The sequence below is a fragment of the Thalassophryne amazonica genome, chromosome 14 (assembly GCF_902500255.1).
Source record: "Thalassophryne amazonica chromosome 14, fThaAma1.1, whole genome shotgun sequence".
Classification (NCBI taxonomy): Eukaryota; Metazoa; Chordata; class Actinopteri; order Batrachoidiformes; family Batrachoididae; genus Thalassophryne; species Thalassophryne amazonica.
This window is the reverse complement of record NC_047116.1, coordinates 17,104,764-17,125,799: the sequence shown is the minus strand read 5'-3', so window position 1 is coordinate 17,125,799 and position 21,036 is coordinate 17,104,764. Positions and strand designations below refer to the sequence as shown.

At 40.9% G+C, this 21,036-nt stretch overlaps 1 protein-coding gene and 1 long non-coding RNA gene across 2 annotated transcripts; both read left to right on the top strand.

The window, feature by feature from the left end:
* The first annotated feature begins 813 nt into the window (after window positions 1-813).
* LOC117524638 lies at window positions 814-20,932 on the top strand. The gene is made up of 2 exons (XR_004564814.1): window positions 814-1,052; window positions 20,900-20,932. It is a non-coding gene; the product is annotated as an uncharacterized LOC117524638 (long non-coding RNA).
* On the top strand, window positions 6,178-7,403 carry sox1a (SRY-box transcription factor 1a). Its single transcript, XM_034186455.1, has one exon. It carries the CDS (start codon window positions 6,237-6,239, stop codon window positions 7,266-7,268), a length of 1,032 nt encoding a protein of 343 aa, XP_034042346.1. The 5' UTR covers window positions 6,178-6,236; the 3' UTR covers window positions 7,269-7,403.
* Window positions 20,933-21,036: the final 104 nt, after the last annotated feature.

The following is a 21,036-nucleotide window of genomic DNA, read 5'->3' as shown; positions in this document are numbered from 1 at the left end:
CTGAAGTGAATCTTCTTTAGATGCATTTCAGTATTCTTTTAAAGAGCATGATTTTTTTTTAACAGTGACTGTATCAGAATTATTCTATAAAATGTAAAATTTTAATTACTAATGTTTAAACTTATTATTTTTTACTGTTTGTAATATATGGACTTCTGTGTTATGGAATAAGGAACTGACTAGTATACAACATCATGAGCCATCCTTAGATGTATTATTATTATTATTATTATTATGCTCAATGCTAAAGAATTCTGGTTTCAGATCCGGATCAAACTCAGTTTGAGCAGCTGTGATGCTGCAGCTTTTCAACATTTTAATTTTAGATTAACAGTGCGTGGCACAGACACAAACAGAATCGATTACAGGAGGCTGTTTAAGACCGGTTTGTGGTGCTGTGCGTGCGCGTGCTGTCAGAACCATGTGCTGACAGTCTGTTTGGGTTCACAGTTTACTACGGGCTCACCATTTACGCATTACAGTACTCCAAAATCAGCCTATACCTCCCCTCGCTGCCTGCCTTTGCATCCTTTTCTACTCCGGGATCAGTAATGAGAGTCAGTATCCAAGAGAAGGCAAAAGGAGGTGCGCGCGCGGCTCCTCACCAAATCCTCGCCCCTCCTCTCCGAATGCGGCACAGCTGGCTTTCAGAGCGCCGCGCGCCGTTGCAGCCATTCATCGTGGAGAGCCAACAAAAAAGTGGCTATTTATTAGAATACTTGTTTTGTATTGTTCTGCGCCACACAAAAGACGCTTCATTATGTTAGAAGCAAACCCCTTTCGCTGAGAGAAACAATAACTTGGAATTGTGTGTGTGCCCGTGTGTGCGCGCGCGCGTGTGTGTGTGTTTTAGAGTGTATAATAAATGTCATTTCTGCTTGTCTCTGCCCCTCAGTGTGTGTGCAGTGGTGGCTTTGGGCACCGGGCGTGGATGGCCTTGGCACTCGAGCGGCCAGATTTTAGTGGGAGTTGCGGTCTGACATGGATCTTTGGAGGGTTTAGGACGGATTTATGAGTGTGGAGGGCGAAACCTTCTCAGGAGGGAAATGTGCGTAAGTTTGCATACGACACTATCCTACAAGAAGCGCGCTTTTGTGTATATAAAACATAGAGATGCGCGGCTAGTCGGTAAAGTGTTGTGCGCAAAATCTTTTTTAGCGATAAATGCGTAAAGGTGCAAACTGAAATAAGTTTTTTTTAAGTTAAGTGGCAATATTTATATGGGAATTTGCTGTGCTCAATTCGGTGCACTTTTCTAGCTGCGGCATGCTTGTCTTGTTTCAGGGAGGAATGAGCTCCGCCTAGACTTGACTGCGCGCAGAACGCACAGTTGTACAACCAGTTGCTCGTAGCGGCGAAACTTTCTCCGACTTTATCGGATCCGGATGATATCTCTCTCTCTCTCTCTCTCTCTCTCTCTCTCTCTCTCTCTCTCTCCCCCCCCCCTCCCCCAGGCGCGCGCGCACACACACACACACACACACACACACACACACACACACACACACACACACACACACACACACACACACACACACACGGTCATAATTCAGGAGAATGCGTGAGCGGGACGCGCCGTTAAAATGCTGAACTTTAACCACGCTTTTGTTTTACGCGCGACGATTCTGCTTTTCATTTTCAGGAAGCCGGTGGGTGGGGTGATGATTATCAGATGGTTGGAGCTGGAAGAATCTCCCCGTGAAACAGGTGCTACCTCAGATACATTATTAATAAGCCCACGCAAACCGTTTTACAGTTCATATTTTTACCTCGTTTCTTCCCCCCACATCTTCTCGTGTTTTACGCACACAGATATGGAACGAGTTGTTTTGACTCAGGTGGATACTTTATCTGAAATGTGATTGTGAAGGAGGTGACAAATCAAAATCATAAACCCAAGAGAGCTGAGCGTCACCAAAACGCAGGAGCGCAACGCCGAAAAGGCGTCATGACTCCCGTCGGACGCTTTGGAAGCCAGAGATAATGCCGCATGTATTCTCGGTCCTGAGTTTGTTTAGCTGTTTGTTTTGACCGTGCGTATGATCGCGTTGCTGAATGCGTGGAGGTTTGTCAAAAACATAATGTGGGGTGACAGGGAACTGTCGTGAGATTGGGTTGGGTAAATGAGTTGCCACCGGGGTCCCAGTATGGATGTAAAGGCGAATCTTTTCTGTGCCACCTTGAACCTTCCCGAGGATTTTAATTCAACAACAACAACAACAATAATAATAATAACAATAATTGATGAATTGTAAAATGTCAATGTTTTATCGTGAAGATCTTTAAATTTAAATATTAATTTTATATTTTTCTGTTTATACTGATTTTGATTAAAAGTAAAAGAACACTCCTGGTAAAAAAAATTCAAACAAATGTGTCACCAAACAGAACTGAAGATAAATATTATTTCCCACAAGATCTCCTTTAAAATATTTAAAATGCTTTTTCCAAAGCTGTCAATTTTCCAAAGGCTCGTCAAAGAAAGAAATAGCTATTATTTTAGTTCACATTATTTGTTAAGAGAAAATCACACGTTATTTATGAGAGTTTGTAGGTTTAAAAAAATCGAGACTTGGTTGACTTAAACCTTCAAAGCACGATAAAAATAAAAGAATATTCACCATAATTTGGCTCAAACATGCATTTTATTTCTAAGTATAATTTGGTGAGTAAAACATCAATTTCTACTTGTAACTTTAGTTCTCAGTATTTATTTTTTTAATTTTTTTTACAGTAACAGGATATGTGGCTTGTATTCCTCCGTGGGATCTCTTCGTGTCTCTCTGCGTGGGCTCGTCCGTGCACACGTGTGTCGGTGGGAATGTTTCCTGACCGCCGTGTGATCCTGTTCACCTTTTTTCCCCCCAAAGCGGACTGATCCTGATCCCGCTCCCGCGGGCCCCGCGCGCTTCAAACCAGCCTAATTAAAATAAAAAACCAGCAAGGAACGATAGAAAGATTAAATCGTTAGTCTCGCCGCGGGGAAGTGGTATTTGGTTTTCCCTTTCAATTAGAGGTTGATTGGGCTTTTCAGAAGAGGTCAACTGTGAAATCTGGATTATATGCGCGCGCGGACTCGGATCCACGGACCCGTTCTCCCTTATGATTTACAAACCGGGTTTCTGACTGGATATTAATTAAATAAGGAGCATTAAATGCGCGAGCCAGGTAAAGTCATTTTTAGCTCCATACAGAGAAAGCTGTGATTCACCATCACCAGCAGGCGGCGGTATCGGCGCTTTGCCCTTGAAATATTATTTTGTGAGTCTATATGAAGTTTGTAACCTGCTGGATCTATTTACATAGAAAACGTGTTTTTGACATGTAAAATATGCCCAACCACTCTCCACCCTCATCACTAAGTCACGTTTTCTCATTTTTATGACATCTTAAATCAAAATTATAACAGGCTATGAGTAAGTCATAATTATGAGGTCATAACTACAAAATAATAAGGAAAAAATACGAGTTATTATGCCAAAATCCAAAACAAATTGAGTCATACTTAAAAGATGGTGAGGTATACTGAGTCCATTTAGAAGATACTGAATTATAATAATGAGATTCTAAATTGCAAATATGAGATACTGAGTCACAGTTACAGTCCAAAATGCTGATGAGGTAATTATTCATAAGTATGAGGTATTAAGTCATAATTACGAGTTATAATTGCAAGATATTAAGTCATATTTAGATATATACGTATTCATCATTGTGTGAGTAAGCCATAATTACTGGATCATAACTATGACATACTAAGTCATAATTAAACAATAGCGAGGTATAATTATAGGACACTGAGTCATATCATGAGTTATTCAGTCCTAATTATGAAATATTGCATTATAATTATGAGCTCAAAAGTTGTAAATATGTTAAAGATACCGAGGCACAATTACAGGACAAAATACTGCATTATAATGATGAACTATAACTAATCATAATTATTAAAGTTTGAGTCATAACTATAAGATATTTTGTTATAATTACAACATATGAAGTCATATTTAGGAGCTCCAGAAGTTGTAATTATGAGATACTGAATTGTAAATTTGGTATACTAAGTGACAGTTATTAGATTATCAGACACAATAAGTCACAATTAGGACATACCAAGCCATAATTATGAGACAAATTATTATGACATACCATGTCACAATATGACAAAATGAGTCAGAATGATGAGACACTAAGTCATAATTACTAAATTGTAAGACATAATTAGGTGATGCAGTCATCATTAGATACTATGTCACAATTACACATAATTAGTAAATGCTTAATCATCATTATAAGATATAAGGACATAATGACCTGAAATAAAGTCTTAATTCTGAGATACTGAGTCACAAATACAAGATATAGAGTCATGCTTACAAAGGTTCTATAGTTTCAATTATGATTTGCTGAATAATCATTATGCGACGTTTTGTCACAATTATGAGATAATTATAAGACACTAAACTGTAACTATAAGGTACGAAGTTATACTTATTGAAACATAATTAGGAAATCCTTAGTTGCAATTACAAAATAATGAGACATTCAGACATAATTACTAGATCTTGCATTATAATTATGAGCTACTAAGACATAATTGCAAGACAAATCATAATTATGAAACAGTGATATAATTACTCAATATTAAGTTATCATTATGAGCTACAGAACATAATTACCATATATTAAGTCGTAATTATGAGACACTGAGGTGTACTTACTAGATATTGTGTTATAATTATGATACTGAGACATAATTATTATTAAGTAATAACTATGAGATACTGAGGCATAATTACAATATATTAAGTTGTAATTATGAGACAGTGAGATATAATTACCAGATATAAAGTTAGAATTATGAGATACTGAAACATAATTACTAGCTATTAAGTCATAATTATGAGATACATAATTATTAGATACGTTATCGTTCTGAGATACTGAGACATAATTGCTATTAAGTATAAGTATCTGCGACATAATTAGTATATCCTGAAATAATTGTGAGATATATAATTACTAGATATGAAGTCATAATTACACGACAACAAAACATTTCTAGGTGTTAAATAATTGTGAGATGTGTAAGTCGATATTAAGTCACAACTGAGTAATATTAAGTCATTTGCAAGTATTTTGTGGTAATTATAAGATACTAAGTGACAATTAATAAGAATATTTAATAAGCCATAATTACGACTGTGTCAGAATTATGAGGCACATGAATTACAAGACATTCATTTAGAATTATGTGATGCTAAATCATAATTAAGTGCTTCTAAGTGTAATCACAAGATATTTGATACTAAGGTATATTTAGAGGATACGTAGTCATAATTAAGTCTTATAAGGAAGCCTACATGTCAATTAGAAGATATTGGTGAACATTATAGGGATGTTAATCTTGCCATACTTACAGTCTGGATTGTGGGATATTGTAATAGGTTTCTGGTGAGATATGAGCAGTAACATCTCCCAATTTAGAGTTTTATAATTCATCATTCTGAGGAAACTTGTGAACGTCAGAAACAGGCGTCCACACTTTCACATCCTGCTCCTTTCATTCAGTGATCCATATTTATTAGGTAACTTTATTAGCGCACAAGAAAACATTGTCAAAGTGCATGATGCGCATTTCACTACACGCAAAATAAAAGTCTTCTTCGGTTGCATCATCTTAGTGCATCTACCTTTGGCTGCTTACAACTCTTATTTATTTTTGTTTAGTTCAAGTCTTTGAGAGTGTTTGGAAATTCAAATGTGTGCTATTTGTGGGGTTGGCGCTCCTCCTCCTCCTCCTCCTCCTTCTCCTTCTCCTCCACCTCCTCCTCTTCCTCCTCCTCCACCGGCTTGTTCTTTCTTTCTCAGCACTAAGAGTCACCTGACCAAACGCCACGCAAATCATCCCTCTGCTGGAGTCTCATTGGACGGTTGCGGCTCATTTAACCGCTGTCAGTGCGCATCATATGGCCGCCACTTTAACTAACTTCTCAACTCCGACAGGGAAAGTGGCTCAAACGCGCCTTCTGTTACAGTGGATGTGAACACAAGAAGACAGCCTAAAATACCTTTTGGAGAACATTTCAGGCACTTTTCGGATTATTTTCATCACGCGCTTGCCTCATTTGGGGTTAGAACAATAGTTTGTTTGTGCGCACCCGTCGAACCAGTGCGCAATCTCTTCAGACTTTTTTTTCTTTCTCTGTTGGTGGTGAAGTTTGCAAACCGGGTGAATGTATAGCATGATGATGGAGACTGACCTTCATTCCCCTGGTCCACAAACGAATTCGACCACGGGGCAAACGGGGCCGACCAACGGCTCCAAAGCGAACCAGGAGCGCGTGAAGAGACCGATGAACGCGTTCATGGTGTGGTCCCGCGGCCAGCGGAGGAAGATGGCTCAGGAGAACCCCAAAATGCACAACTCCGAGATCAGCAAACGGCTGGGCGCCGAGTGGAAGGTGATGTCCGAGGCTGAGAAGCGCCCTTTCATCGACGAGGCGAAACGGCTGCGCGCCATGCACATGAAGGAGCATCCGGATTACAAGTACCGGCCCAGACGGAAGACCAAGACGCTGCTGAAGAAGGACAAGTACTCCCTGGCCGGGGGGCTGCTTTCTGGGCCCAGCGGAGGAGGTGGAGTTGGTTTAGGGGTCGGCATGAGTTCACCAGGGGTCGGGCAGAGGTTAGAGAGCCCCGGGGGTCACGGCGGCTCCGCCAGCTCCGGCTACGCGCACATGAACGGCTGGGCGAACGGCGCGTACTCGGGCCAAGTGGCCGCAGCCGCGGCGGCCGCGGCGATGATGCAGGAGGCGCAGCTCGCCTACAGCCAGCACCCGGGAGGAGGCGCGCACCACCACCACCACTCGCACCACCACCACTCGCACAACCCGCAGCCCATGCACCGCTACGACATGACGGCGCTGCAGTACAGCCCCATCTCGAACTCTCAGAGCTATATGAACGCGTCTCCGTCGGGCTACGGCGGGATCCCCTACACGCAGCACCAGAGCTCCGGCGTCTCCTCCTCGGCTGCCATGGGGACGTTAGGGTCGCTGGTGAAGTCGGAGCCGAGTGTGAGCCCTCCGGTCAGCGGCGCGCACTCCAGGGGTCCCTGTCCCGGGGACTTGAGGGAGATGATAAGCATGTATTTACCGACCGGGGAGCCGGCGGACCCGTCCATGCAGAGACTCCACGCGCTCCCGCAGCACTACCAGAGCGCCACGGCGGGCGTGAACGGGACGGTCCCACTAACGCACATTTAAAGCTGAAAACTGCAAACGAACACACATTTACCAAATATTTACCTCTTTTCTAAATAACCCCGCTCCAAGAGCTACCTGCATTTTGTACAGAATGTTTATAATATTGTAAATGAAGGGTAAATGTCATCTTCATCTGGGCTTTTTCAATATAGCCACCAGTGGAATTATATAACGATGCTGACATTATTGTGTTATCGTTTTTTGTTTTTTTTTTGTCCATTAACTGAAGCTCACATCAGGTTCAAAAGGTATATTTTGATTTGTCTCATAATTTCCTGTAAGTTATTAAAAAGAGAGATAACGTGTCATAAAAGAAAGTGCTTTAAAATCACATTCCTTAAACATTTGTGTTGATTTATTTTTGCAGAAGTCTGTGTCTCATCTCTTTTTATTGTAACACACTAATTATTGTAAATTGTGAATAATTTTAATATTTCAAAGAATGAGGGACATCTGTTGTAATTTAAGTGCTTTTCTTAAAGCGAAAAGCCCTGAAACTGCATTGAAGAATTGAATAAATTTCGCATTATGTTGCTTTGATTCTTAACAGCTCTGTCTTAGATTGGTTATTTTCACATTGTCATGTAATTAAAATGTTTTTATTATTGTTCTTTTAATCGTGGCTGCAGAGGCCAGTCGCTTTTAGAGTCTGTTTGCGCTTGTTTGTGCGTAAAAGCTGCGGCCTGGTTGACATGAGCTCAAACTTCAGAGGGCTTTGTAACTTTTTTTTTTTTTTTTCCATATTTACGGTCATAAAATTAAATCCCGCTGTTATTACAACCATTTACGTCTATCAGGCCAAGCTGATGGTTTATATACTTTATGTCTTATTTGAAATCAGCAGCTTTTAATTTTTACACATTATTACATATTTTAATATGGACTAAATGAAAAATGCTGAACTGCTGCCATCAAACATCCTCATTTTTACCACGATGATAAAGTGGATTGGCTTTATTTTTTCGTGAATATTATTTATTTAGTCATGCCGTAATATATGGTAGTCAAATGAAGACAATATTAATTTGTGAAATTTTTTCTTTTGCTCAAACCAGTTTATAGGCGACACAGCTGTGCTACATTTTAACATCTTATTTATATTTTTAAAAGTTAAATGCTTAAAAAGAACAAGTGAACAAATCGACCACTAATTTGAAATACTGTTGATTTTATAAAAGAAAAAATACTGTCACAGCGCACAAATCTAAATATCAACCTTTAATGCAAATTTTAAAATGTGCTCACATATTGAGATGGCAACAAACAAAATTCTAATTAAATAGAAAACGGTGACACAAGTGTAGTGTTTATAATAACAACAACAACAACAACAACAATAATAATAATAATAATAATAATAATAATAATAATCAAAAGAACTTCAACCAACTTTTCCCTCAATGACAATCTTGCATTGCTTTGTTTCAGCACATTGTTTTATATTATGTTTTTATTTAAATTATATTTGTAACACACGTTCCAATAAACTCATGTATTATTTTTGTATTGTTATTAGTTTAATTCCAGCATAAGATAACATTGCTTGTGAACTCTTTGGCTTTGCTTAACTGCATTTGACCAATAATCGAATGAAAAATGTTCAAATTTAACAATTATATGAACACAAAAACTCTGTGTCGTATTACTTTACACCTGAGCAGTTTGAACCTTTCGGGCCTCTGAGGAGATTTTCCTCTTTTGCTTTCTAACTCTGGGAAGTTGCAGGAGTCAGAAGTGAACTGCAAAAAATTGTGCGCGCTCGGGGCCAAATTTGGTCACCGATTTGTCCGCTGGAGTGGAAACTTTTAGGAGCCGTCTGTGATTGCAAAGGAAGAAAAACACCTCGGTGTACTTCATCCAGACATACTATGCACTTACAGAGCGCAAAGCAGAGTTTGGAATCATTTGGGATTTAATGGCACTTAAAGCGCAACGTGCGCAACGAAAGCGCAGGCGCGCCTTAATGAGCAGGCGCACTGCAGTTGACTCGTCATAAAGCAAAGTACAAATTGAATCAATATGATAAATCCCTCACAGTATCAATCATTCTTGAAAATAATAAAAACGACAGACGTCGGATCAGACGTCATTAATTTGACAGCTCGTTTTGACGTTTATATTTTTATTGCCTTTAGGCCTCAAATTACTAATGGATGCTTACACATGCAAATGAAGGAAATTTATGTCTACTTAAAAAAATCAATCTGAAAATACATAGTTAACGGCCATATTTCACACTGATGACGACCTGCGTGGAAACTCAGTTAAACCTGTTTGGCTTTGCGGTGCGCCCGGAACGTCCGTGCGCGCACTTAATCTGACAATCAGTCCACAATCAGTCCGTCTGGAATGAGTTTAAAAGAAAACACAGCAGGTACAACATCTCACACGTGTGTGTGTGTGTGTGTGTGTGTGTGTGTGTGTGTGTGTGTGTGTGTGTGTGTGTGTGTGTGTGTGTGTGTGTGTGTGTGTGTGTGTGTGTGTGTGTGTGTGTGTGTGTGTGTGTGTGTGTGTGTGTGTGTTTCACCCCATCCTGTTTCTATCTTATCTGTTGATGTGAAGAGATGCGGATTAAACGCTGAAAGCGCGCAGAGGCGGAGCGCGTCACGGCGCATCGCCAGGCTCCAAAAGGAGGCGCGTTCTGGCAAATTTAACCCGAATAAATGACACCTTGAGGTGGAACAGGGGGGCCGCGTGGCAATGCCGTCGCCGTGCGAGCGCACGCGCGTACGCCCGCGCCTCCAGATGACCGAGCCATAAATCTCTCCGCCGTGCCGCGGCTCTTATCTTGTAGCCACCGATATATTCCGCACTAGGAGGCCATCAGCTCCGGCGCACACTCGGTTGCTCGTAAAGCCCCGATCCTTTGCACTCCCTGTCCTAAATGGGGATAATTAGCGTCACTTTATCACGCCTCTGCATATTTCCTCCGCCCCCCCACCCTTCCTAAAAAAAAAATAAATAAAAAATACCAAGCAGCCTGCTCTCGTCGCTCGCTCTGTCACAGAAGATTATGGAGACAGATTGCACAGAGCGAATGTGCCGGGCGAGATTAGGGCGGAATAGAGAAAGCAACTGGGCCAATGAATTCCTCGGAAGGGCCTTATCGTGCAATTACACGTTGACATGTTTAACAATCTTGCTGCCTCTTAATCCTGCAGTGCTGCTCTATTTACCCACAGCTACCCCGCTATATGCCGGCGCACAGACCTAATGCACCGAAACGCACAAATCTACTGAAAGTTAGGAGAAATGGCTTTATTTTGAAAGTTTGTCCAGCACCCATTGGTTTATTTTTTAATCCCCCCATTCTGAGTTGTTGAAATAACCTATAGTCTCTCGAGTCAAACTTTTCAAATGGTGTGCAGTTTGTTCGGGGAGAGCTGAGTCATGGTCACAAGTTTTACTCTCATTGGAATTGTTCAATTAACAATTTGCTCAGTTATTATTATGCTTTGCCAGGTGAAGGTTGGAATTCCAATCAACAGAACATTTTCTATCAGAACACATATTTTCCCGCAGTGAATATCAGTTTTTGTTTGTGTCACCAAAGGCTGAGCAGGTCTCACAAATGTTTGACTTTATGCGTACCTTTGTGTGTGTGTGTGTGTGTGTGTGTGTATGTGTGTGTGTCTTTGTGATTGATGCCAATACTCAATATCTTAACAACAACCCAATGTATCAAGGTGACATTTGGTGGGTAAGATCTCCTCACTAAGACCTCAGACAAGTTCAACTCCAGGTTTTGATTTTGATTGTGGTCACAGTTAAAATCCGCAAGAATTTGCATATGAAGGTGAAGCTTAGTGCACAAGGTGACCTCACTAAAATCTCAGACTTGTTCAGCATTGGGCATGGCCACCTGGGGGGGATTTTGAAAAGCATATGTATGCAATATCTTGAGAAAGACTTTGTGTGTCAAGGTGAAACTTGGTACTCCGATTTGTTTGAATGTGGGGAGCAGAGCCACTGAAACCTAAAGGAGAACTCCACAAGATCTTCATGGATCATGATCAAACTTATACTTCATTATCTTCATGTGCACCTTGCAGTGCAGTGGGACCCAGAGTACTACCATCTCAACTCACCCACCAACTCCAGTAGCCCTGCACCACTTTTGGGGGCCCTGCAGTGTTACAGGGATGCAGGCACACAGGGCACCCCCAACAAAGATGACTTAGCTACTGGGAAACCAACCTCGGTAAGTTAGAGAGATACCACTCCAGACACTGCCTTTGCTCATGATTAACTTGTTGGTTTTATGTGACTTCGAAAGCATCTCGGCTTGTGGTTGCTCCCAACTGCCAACAGTACGTCCCCTGCAGGTACTGGAACTTTCCCCATAGGGTCTTACCTTGCATTCAGCACAAGATGTATGATCAATTTCAAATTAAGACACATTTGTGGATAGCTTTCTGCAAATCATCCAACTTTTTCTCGTATATTGCTTACTTGAAATTAACCATAGTGGCTATAGTTGGCCCAAGATTGTAATATAATAAGAATGAAATAGTTTTCCTAAGATGATAACCTCTTTCCTGTATAGCCGTGATGACAATGATACAACTTTAAGTCAGAAGGTAAGAAACATTTTAATCTAACTCATCAAACAAGTATGAACAAGAGCTTTTATAAATTTACAAAATACAAATGGCCGATCCTGTGACTCTAGTCTTGTTGGGCTTGAAGGAGGCTAGAGTGCAAGATACCATATGGACATGTGATCACCTTTAATACCTTTGGTAGGCACTTGTACCCAAATTGACTTGTAATCACATTCACATAGCAAGGCCACATAGCTTTTGTGAGCTTCAGAAGCAGTTTGGAGTTTCTTGCTCTAGGACATCCCAGACTCAAATTCTCTGACCTTTCTATTTATGCTCAACCTGTTTTTCTCACTTCATGAAATACTGAAATCCAAAAAGACCATTTGTCAGACTCATTTAGCAAAAGTAGATTGATGTTTCAGCTCCCAATGATAAGGTCCTGGGTTTGAGGCCATCAATGCCCCACTTTCCTGGTATAGGTAGAGTTGCGGCATCCAGCATAAAAAATGGTGGCAAATCAACATGTAGATCCATAATGTTAACCCAACCCTGAGCAAAACTAGGAAAAGCCAAAAGTAATAAATTCTTTGTTGACATGTTGGTGGAGACACACATTTAAATGTAGATTTATGGGGGAAATGGAGTAATTAATGCAGATCCATACCAGATCCACTGTGGTCACCCCGAGTGAATGGGAGCAGCCAATACTTGTCTTATTAGTGCAATTATAGTTGTTCAGAAGGTTTCAGGATAGGATGAGTTGGAGTCATATTTACATCAAGACAGTAATTTGTGTAGGAATAGAAAATCCATTTCACTGCATGTGATGTACAGATCCTGAAGGTTGCCTTCAGCACAGATGCCAGTGATAACCTTCAGCGTCTGCAGGCCTTAGAAAGGTTGCATAATTTGACATCTTCAGAAGCAGGTTTGGAATAAGACCTAGATTAGATGAGGGCATGAACTGTCAAGATGTTGCAGGCTTTCTGTGGTACCAATCACCTCAGCAGTTGATTTCACAGATGATCAGGACTTTACTTGGAGAAGAGGAGCTCATCAGTAAAACTATCTGCTGATGTGATAATTTGCAATGAAAATCTACTCTGTCATGATCACGTTGTGGCACTGTTGCCCACCCGGGTGTAGGGCTTTTCTTCTGAGTGGGATTTATCTGCATGACTTTCCTCCCACCAATAAAAAAAAATGCATTTGATTAATCTTTCAGATGAGGTTTTTTTTCCAATCAGCATTGCTACCCCAGTTACTGCAACAAAACCTTTACCCAGTTCCAAACCACATGAAGCTGGAGACTGGTGTGGTTGTAGGTGCCATCCCCATCGGGGGGCAGCAAGTGGAATTGTGGTCTCCTCACTGGATCTCTGTGGATGAGTTGCCACACTGTTGGTTGTATCAAAAGCTGCTTATTAAGAAGTACAACAAAAAGTAATTCAAATGGGAATTTTATTTATTACAGCTGTGTGAGGGCTGATTGCCATTAGACGACGTTCCAAGTAAATATTTTTGATATCCTTGAAGCTAATCACTGCATGATGTAGTCCAGCTAAAATCAGTCTGGAGTGCTTTCATTACAAATTATGTTTCTATCAAATTCAAGAAAAAATCATACGGAGGGAATGAAAACTATTTAAAAGTTGGCTTTTACAATTGAAAGACACAGAACACGGTCTTACCTCAAGAATACTCAACAAAAATATAAACGCAACACTTTTGGTTTTGCTCCCATTTTGTATGAGATGAACTCAAAGATCTAAAACTTTTTCCACATACACAATATCACCATTTCCCTCAAATATTGTTCACAAACCAGTTGAAATCTGTGATAGTGAGCAGTTCTCCTTTGCTGAGATAATCCATCCCACCTCACAGGTGTGCCATATCAAGATGCTGATTAGACACCATGATTAGTGCACAGGTGTGCCTTAGACTGCCCACAATAAAAGGCCACTCTGAAAGGTGCAGTTTTGTTTTATTGGGGGGGGATACCAGTCAGTATCTGGTGTGACCACCATTTGCCTCATGCAGTGCAACACATCTCCTTCGCATCATCCGTGAAGAGAACACCTCTCCAACGTGCCAAACGCCAGCGAATGTGAGCATTTGCCCACTCAAGTCGGTTACGACGACGAACTGGAGTCAGGTCGAGACCCCGATGAGGACGACGAGCATGCAGATGAGCTTCCCTGAGACGGTTTCTGACAGTTTGTGCAGAAATTCTTTGGTTATGCAAACCGATTGTTTCAGCAGCTGTCCGAGTGACTGGTCTCAGACGATCTTGGAGGTGAACATGCTGGATGTGGAGGTCCTGGGCTGGTGTGGTTACACGTGGTCTGCGGTTGTGAGGCTGGTTGGATGTACTGCCAAATTCTCTGAAACGCCTTTGGAGACGGCTTATGGTAGAGAAATGAGCATTCAATACACGAGCAACAGCTCTGGTTGACATTTCTGCTGTCAGCATGCCAATTGCACACTCCCTCAAATCTTGCGACATCTGTGGCATTGTGCTGTGTGATAAAACTGCACCTTTCAGAGTGGCCTTTTATTGTGGGCAGTCTGAGGCACACCTGTGCACTAATCATGGTGTCTAATCAGCATCTTGATATGGCACACCTGTGAGGTGGGATGGATTATCTCAGCAAAGGAGAAGTGCTCACTATCACAGATTTCGACTGGTTTGTGAACAATATTTGAGGGAAATGGTGATATTGTGTATGTGGAAAAAGTTTTAGATCTTTGAGTTCATCTCATACAAAATGGGAGCAAAACCAAAAGTGTTGCGTTTATATTTTTGTTGAGTATATAAATGTAGTTGATAGATAGATAGATAGATAGATAGATAGATAGATAGATAGATAGATAGATAGATAGATAGATAGATAGATAGATAGATAGATAGATAGATAGATAGATAGATAGATAGATAGATAGATAGATAGATAGATAGATAGATAGATAGATAGAGAGTTGCGTCAGGGAAATTAATCTATTGAATAGAATGAATAGAATACACAATTTGTTTTGTTTATTTAATATACTGTGAATACAAGCAGCACAGCAGCTGAGTGCTTAGCACTCTGAAGTTCACTTCTAACCTGGTCCTTTCTGTGTGGAGTTTGCATGTTCTCCCCATGTTTGCATGGGTTCCCTCTGGTTGCTCCAGCTTCCTCACACTTCCAAAAATACGTAGGTTAGGTAAATTGGTGACTTGAAATTGGCCGTAGGTGTGAGTGAGTGGTGGCCTGTCCAGGATGTACCCTGCCTCTCGCATAATGACCGCTGGGTTAGGCCTCAGCCCCTGGTGACCATTTACTGGCATAACAAGATTTAGAAAATGGATGGAATATACTATAAATACCTCTCTGTTAGAATATATCTGGGTAAATAAATTCATCATTACATGAATGGTGAAAATTAAGAGCAGGTGTTTTATCTTAACATATGTGTTGTTAATGAAAGAGAAAAAAGGCTGGATGAGGTGGAGAGAGTAAATCAGGAAGTGCACAACATTTGTAAAGATGAGGTGAGGGCAGCTATGAAGAGTGGAATGGCAGTCAGTTCAGATGACATTCCAGTGGAGGCATGGGAATGTCTAGGAGAGATGGCAGTGGAGTTTCTCACCAGATTTTTAATAAAATCTTGGAAAGTGAGAGGATGCCTGAGAAGTAGAGACAAAGTGTGCTAGTTCCTATTTTTAAGAACAAGGGTGATGTGCAAAGCTGCAGTAACTATAGAGGCATTAAGCTGATCAGCCACAGCATGAAGTTGTGGTAAGAGTAGTAGAAGCTAGACTTAAAAACAGGTCGAGATCTGTGAGAAACAATATAGTTTCATGCTGGAAAAAGAGCACTACAGATGCAATGTTTGCTCTGAGAATACTGATGGAGAAGTATAGAGAAGGCCAGAAGGAGTTGCATTATGTGTTTGTAGATTTAGAGAAAGCTTATGACAGGGCACCAAGAGAAGAGTTGTGGTATTGTATGAGGAATTCTGGAGTGGCAGAGAAGTATGTGAGGATGGTGCAGGACATGTATAAGGATAGTGTGACAGTGGTGAGATGTGTTGTAGGAATAACAGATTGCAGGCAGGGTGGAGTGGGTGGAAAAAGGTAGCAGGAGGGATTTGTAACTGAAGAATATCTGCAAGAGTGAAGGGGAAAATGTATAAGACAATATTGAGACCAGCTATATCGTACGGCTTAGACACAGTGGCACTAACAAAAAGGCAGGAGGCAGAGCTGAAGATGTTGCAATTCTATTTCAATTTATATTCATTTATATAGCGCCAAATCACAACAGAGTTGCCTCAAGGTGCTTCACACAAGTAAGGTCTAACCTTAATAACCCTCAGAGCAACAGTGGTAAGGAAAAACTCCCTCTGAGGAAGAAACCTCAAGCAGACCAGACTCAAAGGGGTGGCCCTCTGCTTGGGCCATGCTACAGACATAAATTACAGAGCAATTCACAGAACAATTCACAAAACGAATATACAGGAAATGCAATTGGTGCACAGGACATGAGTGTCGCCAGCAATACAACTCCCATCTCTGGATGCAGCTGCACCTTAAACAGAGAGAAAAAACAGACTCAGGCATCAGAAAGACAAGAAATACTGTATAATTTGCCAGCATTAATCAATAAGAAAAACAGAAGAAATACTGAGGTGATCGCCGGCCACTAGCCCTAAGCTTCACTAAAAGACCCAGAATTTAGGTAAAGTTGAGTCCATGGCACACTCCGTTTACTAACAAAATTAAGTAAAACAATAAAAAGCGTAAAACAAACCTATACCAGTATGCTAGCTATACGAAAGGGAAAATAAGTGTGTCTTAAGTCTGGACTTGAAATTCTCCACAGAATCTGACTGTTTTATTGACGCAGGGAGATCATTCCACAGAACAGGGGCTTGATAAGAGAAAGCTCTGTGACCCGCAGACTTCTTATTCACCTTAGGGACACAAAGTAGTCCTGCACCCTGAGAACGCAAAGCCCGGGCCAGTACGTAAGGTTTAACTAGGTCAGCTAGGTAGGGAGGTGCCAGTCCATGAACAATTTTATAGACTAGCAGCAGAACCTTAAAATCTGATCTCACTGGAACAGGAAGCCAGTGAAGGGATGCCAATGTAATGTGGTCGAACTTTCTGCTTCATGTCAGAAGTCTGGCTGCAGCATTTTGAACCAATTGGAGACTCCTAATGCTGGACTGCGGTAAACCAGAAAATAGAACATTGAAGTAGTCCGGTCTAGAAGAGATAAACGCATGGATCAGGGTCTCAGCATCAGCCATAGACAGGATGGGACAAATCTTTGCTATATTTCGCAGGTTGAAGAAAGCAGTCCTCGTAATATTTCTAATGTGGAGGTCACAGGACAATGTAGGATCAAAAATGACCCCAAGGTTCCTCACTTTGTCAGTGTGATGTATGACACACGAGGCTAGGCTGAGCGTTAACTGGTCAAATTGATGCAGATGTCTCACTGGACCAAGAACCATCATTTCAGTCTTATCGGAGTTTAAAAGTAGGACGTTTCTAGACATCCAACTTCTCACTGATGCAAGGCAATCTTCTAAGGATTTTATGTGAACGAGATTACCAGCAGTAATGTATAACTCAGTATTATCAGCATAGCAGTGAAAGGTAATCCCAAAACATCGTAATATGTGCCCAAGGGGTGCTATATAAAGGGAGTTCTTCTCTTTGGGAGTGAAGAGAATAGAGAAGATTAGGAATGAATATAACTTTATATTTTATGAGCCTTAGGGGTGTTTATGTCTGAAAGTTGTATGTTAGAAAACAGTAAAAAAAAAAAAAAAAGGTAAAAAAAAAAAAGAAAAAGGAATGAACATATCAGAGAGACAACTCAGGTGGGACAGTTTGGAGAAAAAGTAAGAGAAGGGAGATTGAGGTGGTTTGGACATGCGCAGAGGAGGGATCCAGGGTATATAGGAAGAAGGATGCTGAGGATGGAGCCACCAGACAGGAGGAGAAGAGGGAGGCCAAAGAGGAGGTTTATGGATGTGCTGAGGGAGGACATGCAGGTGGTTGGTGAGACAGAGGAAGACACAGAAGACAGGGTGAAATAGAAACGATTGATTTGCTGTGGCGACCCCTAACGGGAGCAGCCAAAAGAAGAAGAGGAAGACATATGTGTGGTTAAAGTAATGACATGAAGTTTGAATTTAGCTTGTTTGTCAGTTTCTTTTATTTGCAAGGCCAAGGTCTAGTGGCCACCAAGGCTAACGCTGTTTGTCCAATATGAAATGGAAGCATTAATAAACACTGTGAACTTTGTACCACTCCAACATCGACAATTCTGACAGCAGCTTTGGTTTGAATGTACTGCATATTGTACAAATATCCACATTTCAATGCAAGTAACTGATCAAGAAAAGTTTCTTCTGTATCGAAAGAGTTGACTTTCTGTAAACTGATGTATTTGATCCCCTACCGACCAGCAAGAATTCTGGCTCTCACAGACCTGTTAATTTTTCTTTAAGAAGCCCTCTTATTCTGCACTCTTTACCTGTATTCATTGCACCTGTTTGAACTTGTTACCTGTATAAAAGACACCTGTTCACACACTCAATCAATCACACTCCAACCTGTCCACCATAGCTAAGACCAAAGAGCTGTCTAAGGACACCAGGGACAAAACTGTAGACCTGCACAAGGCTGGGATGGACTATAGGACAACAGGCAAGCAGCTTGGTAGAAGACAAGAACTGTTATGATTATTTATTAGAAAGTGGAAGAAACACAAGATGACTGTCAATCTTCCTCGGTCTGGGATTCCATGCAAGATCTCACTTTGTGGGGTAAGGATGATTCTGAGAAAGCTCAGAACTACACCGGAGGACCTGGTCAATGACCTGAAGAGAGCTGGGACCACAGTCACAAAGATTACATTAGTAACACGTGATACTGTCATGGTTTAAAATCCTGCAGGGCAGCAAGGCCCCCCTGCTCAAGCCAGCACATGTCCGGGCCCGTTTGAAGTTCACCAGTGACCATCTGGATGATCCAGAGGAGGCATGGGAGAAGGTCATATGGTCAGATGAGACCAGACTAGAGCTTTATGGAATCAACTCCACTTACCATGTTTAGAGAATAAGAACAACCCCAAGAAAACCATCCCAACCTTGAAGCATGGGGTGGAAACATCATACTCTGGGGGTGCTCTTCTGCAAAAAGGACAGGACGACTGCACCGTATTGAAGGGAGGATGGATGGAGTCATGTATTGTGAGATTTTGGCAAACAACCTCCTTCCCTCAGTAAGAGCATTGAACATGGGTCATGGCTGGGTCTTCCAGCATGACAATGACCCCAAATACACAGCCAGGGCAACTCAGGAGGAAGAAGTATTTCAAGGTCCTGGAGTGGCCTGGCCAGTTTCCAGACCTGAACTCAATAGAAAATCTTTGGAGGGAGCTGAAACGCCAGACCTGAAAGATCTAGAGAAGATCTGTATGGAGGAGTGGACCAAAATCGCTGCTGCAGTGTGTGCAAACCTGGTGAAAAACTACAGAAAACGTTTGATCTCTGTAATTTCAAACAAAGGCTACTGTACCAAATATTAACATTGATTTTCACAGGTGTTGAAATACTTATTTGCAGCAGTAACATACAAATAAATTATTTAAGAAATCATACATTGTGATTTCCGGATTTTTTTTTTTAGATTAAGTCTCTCACAGTGGACATGCACCTAAGATGAAAATTTCAGACCCCTCCATGATTACTAAGTGGGAGAACTTGCAAAATCGCAGGGTGTTCAAATACTTATTTTCCACACTGTATATGAATTCTGTCAAAGTGGAAGGCAAAAATCCCTATGCGTTTGTATGCAGATGCAAATAATTAATTTCCAAATTTTGCTACTTGTCTGTGCCATTGGAAAAGCCACTTCATCTACACTGTTATTCTCAATTAGTTGACTTCAGAGCTTGTCCGTCGCTTAGGTGCTATAGAGAAATGTTACGGGTGACAAGGATTTATAGGGAGTGCCATAAATAACATGATACTTTTGTTCCTTTGGCTTTTATTATCATTATTATTTTGTTCAATTATTTTGACACTATTACTCAAGCATTTAATGTTATATATTGGAGAAAGATCTGATAAGTACATACTTCTTTAAAGACATTTAAACTTATAGAGCATTTTTAAAATCATAAACTAAGGATTCACAGGCAACATTTTTCAACAGGACAAGGTGGTGTGAATAACTCCTTAAGTAGTTTTTGTTCACAACCATTCTTAATAACACTCATGGTGCCAAATGATGCTACTGTACTTCATTTTGACATCACAATCACCATTCTACACAGCTTTAACAAGCTCACCACAAGAACCAGCTTAAAACATTCTCAAATAACACAACAAATAAACATTTATTTATCATTACAATGCTCCCAGAATCCTTTGCACTAGACTTGAGACTGTAATTGCTGCCAAAGGTGCATCAACAAAGTGTTGACAAAAGGCTGTGAATACTTATGTACATGTGATTTCTTAGTTTTTTATTTTTCATAAATTTGCCAAAAAAAAACAAAAAAAAAAACTTTTTTCATGTTGTCATTATGGGGTCTTGTGAGTAGAATTTTGAGGGAAAAATGAATTTACTCCATTTTGGAATAAGGCTGGAACATAACAAAATGTGGAAAAAGGGAAGTGCTGTGAATACTTTCTGGATGTTTCTATACATTGACAGTAGGTGTGTGGTTGAGTTTGTCTGTCTGTATGTGGCCCTGCCATAGACTAGCATCATGTCCAGGTTGTACTCTGCCTCATGCCCGAGGACTGCTGGGATAGGCTCCCCCCTGTGGCCCGTGATTGGAGTAAGCAGATATAGATGATGGATGGTTCCTCAGAACAGTACAGCACCAGCAGCCTTCAAACATTACGTTAGAACTTTTAAGGTTGAAGTAACCCAGCCATAACTGGTGGGAATGACTGCATTGTATTTGTCAGGATTTACATATTTCATTCTGGCTGTTGAAACAGTGAAACATGTTTTTTAAAAACACTTTTAAAATCTAAATAATTGCATTCTTTATCTCCTCACAGGAATCTCTGAGAAGCTTTTGGAGATTTACCCATGTATAAAGTCCTGCCCATGCAGAAAGCCTGCACAGAAAGTTCCACTTGTGGGAAAATGATTGATTGACAGACATGATGATCTTAGAAGTAAAGGTGGGCCAGTT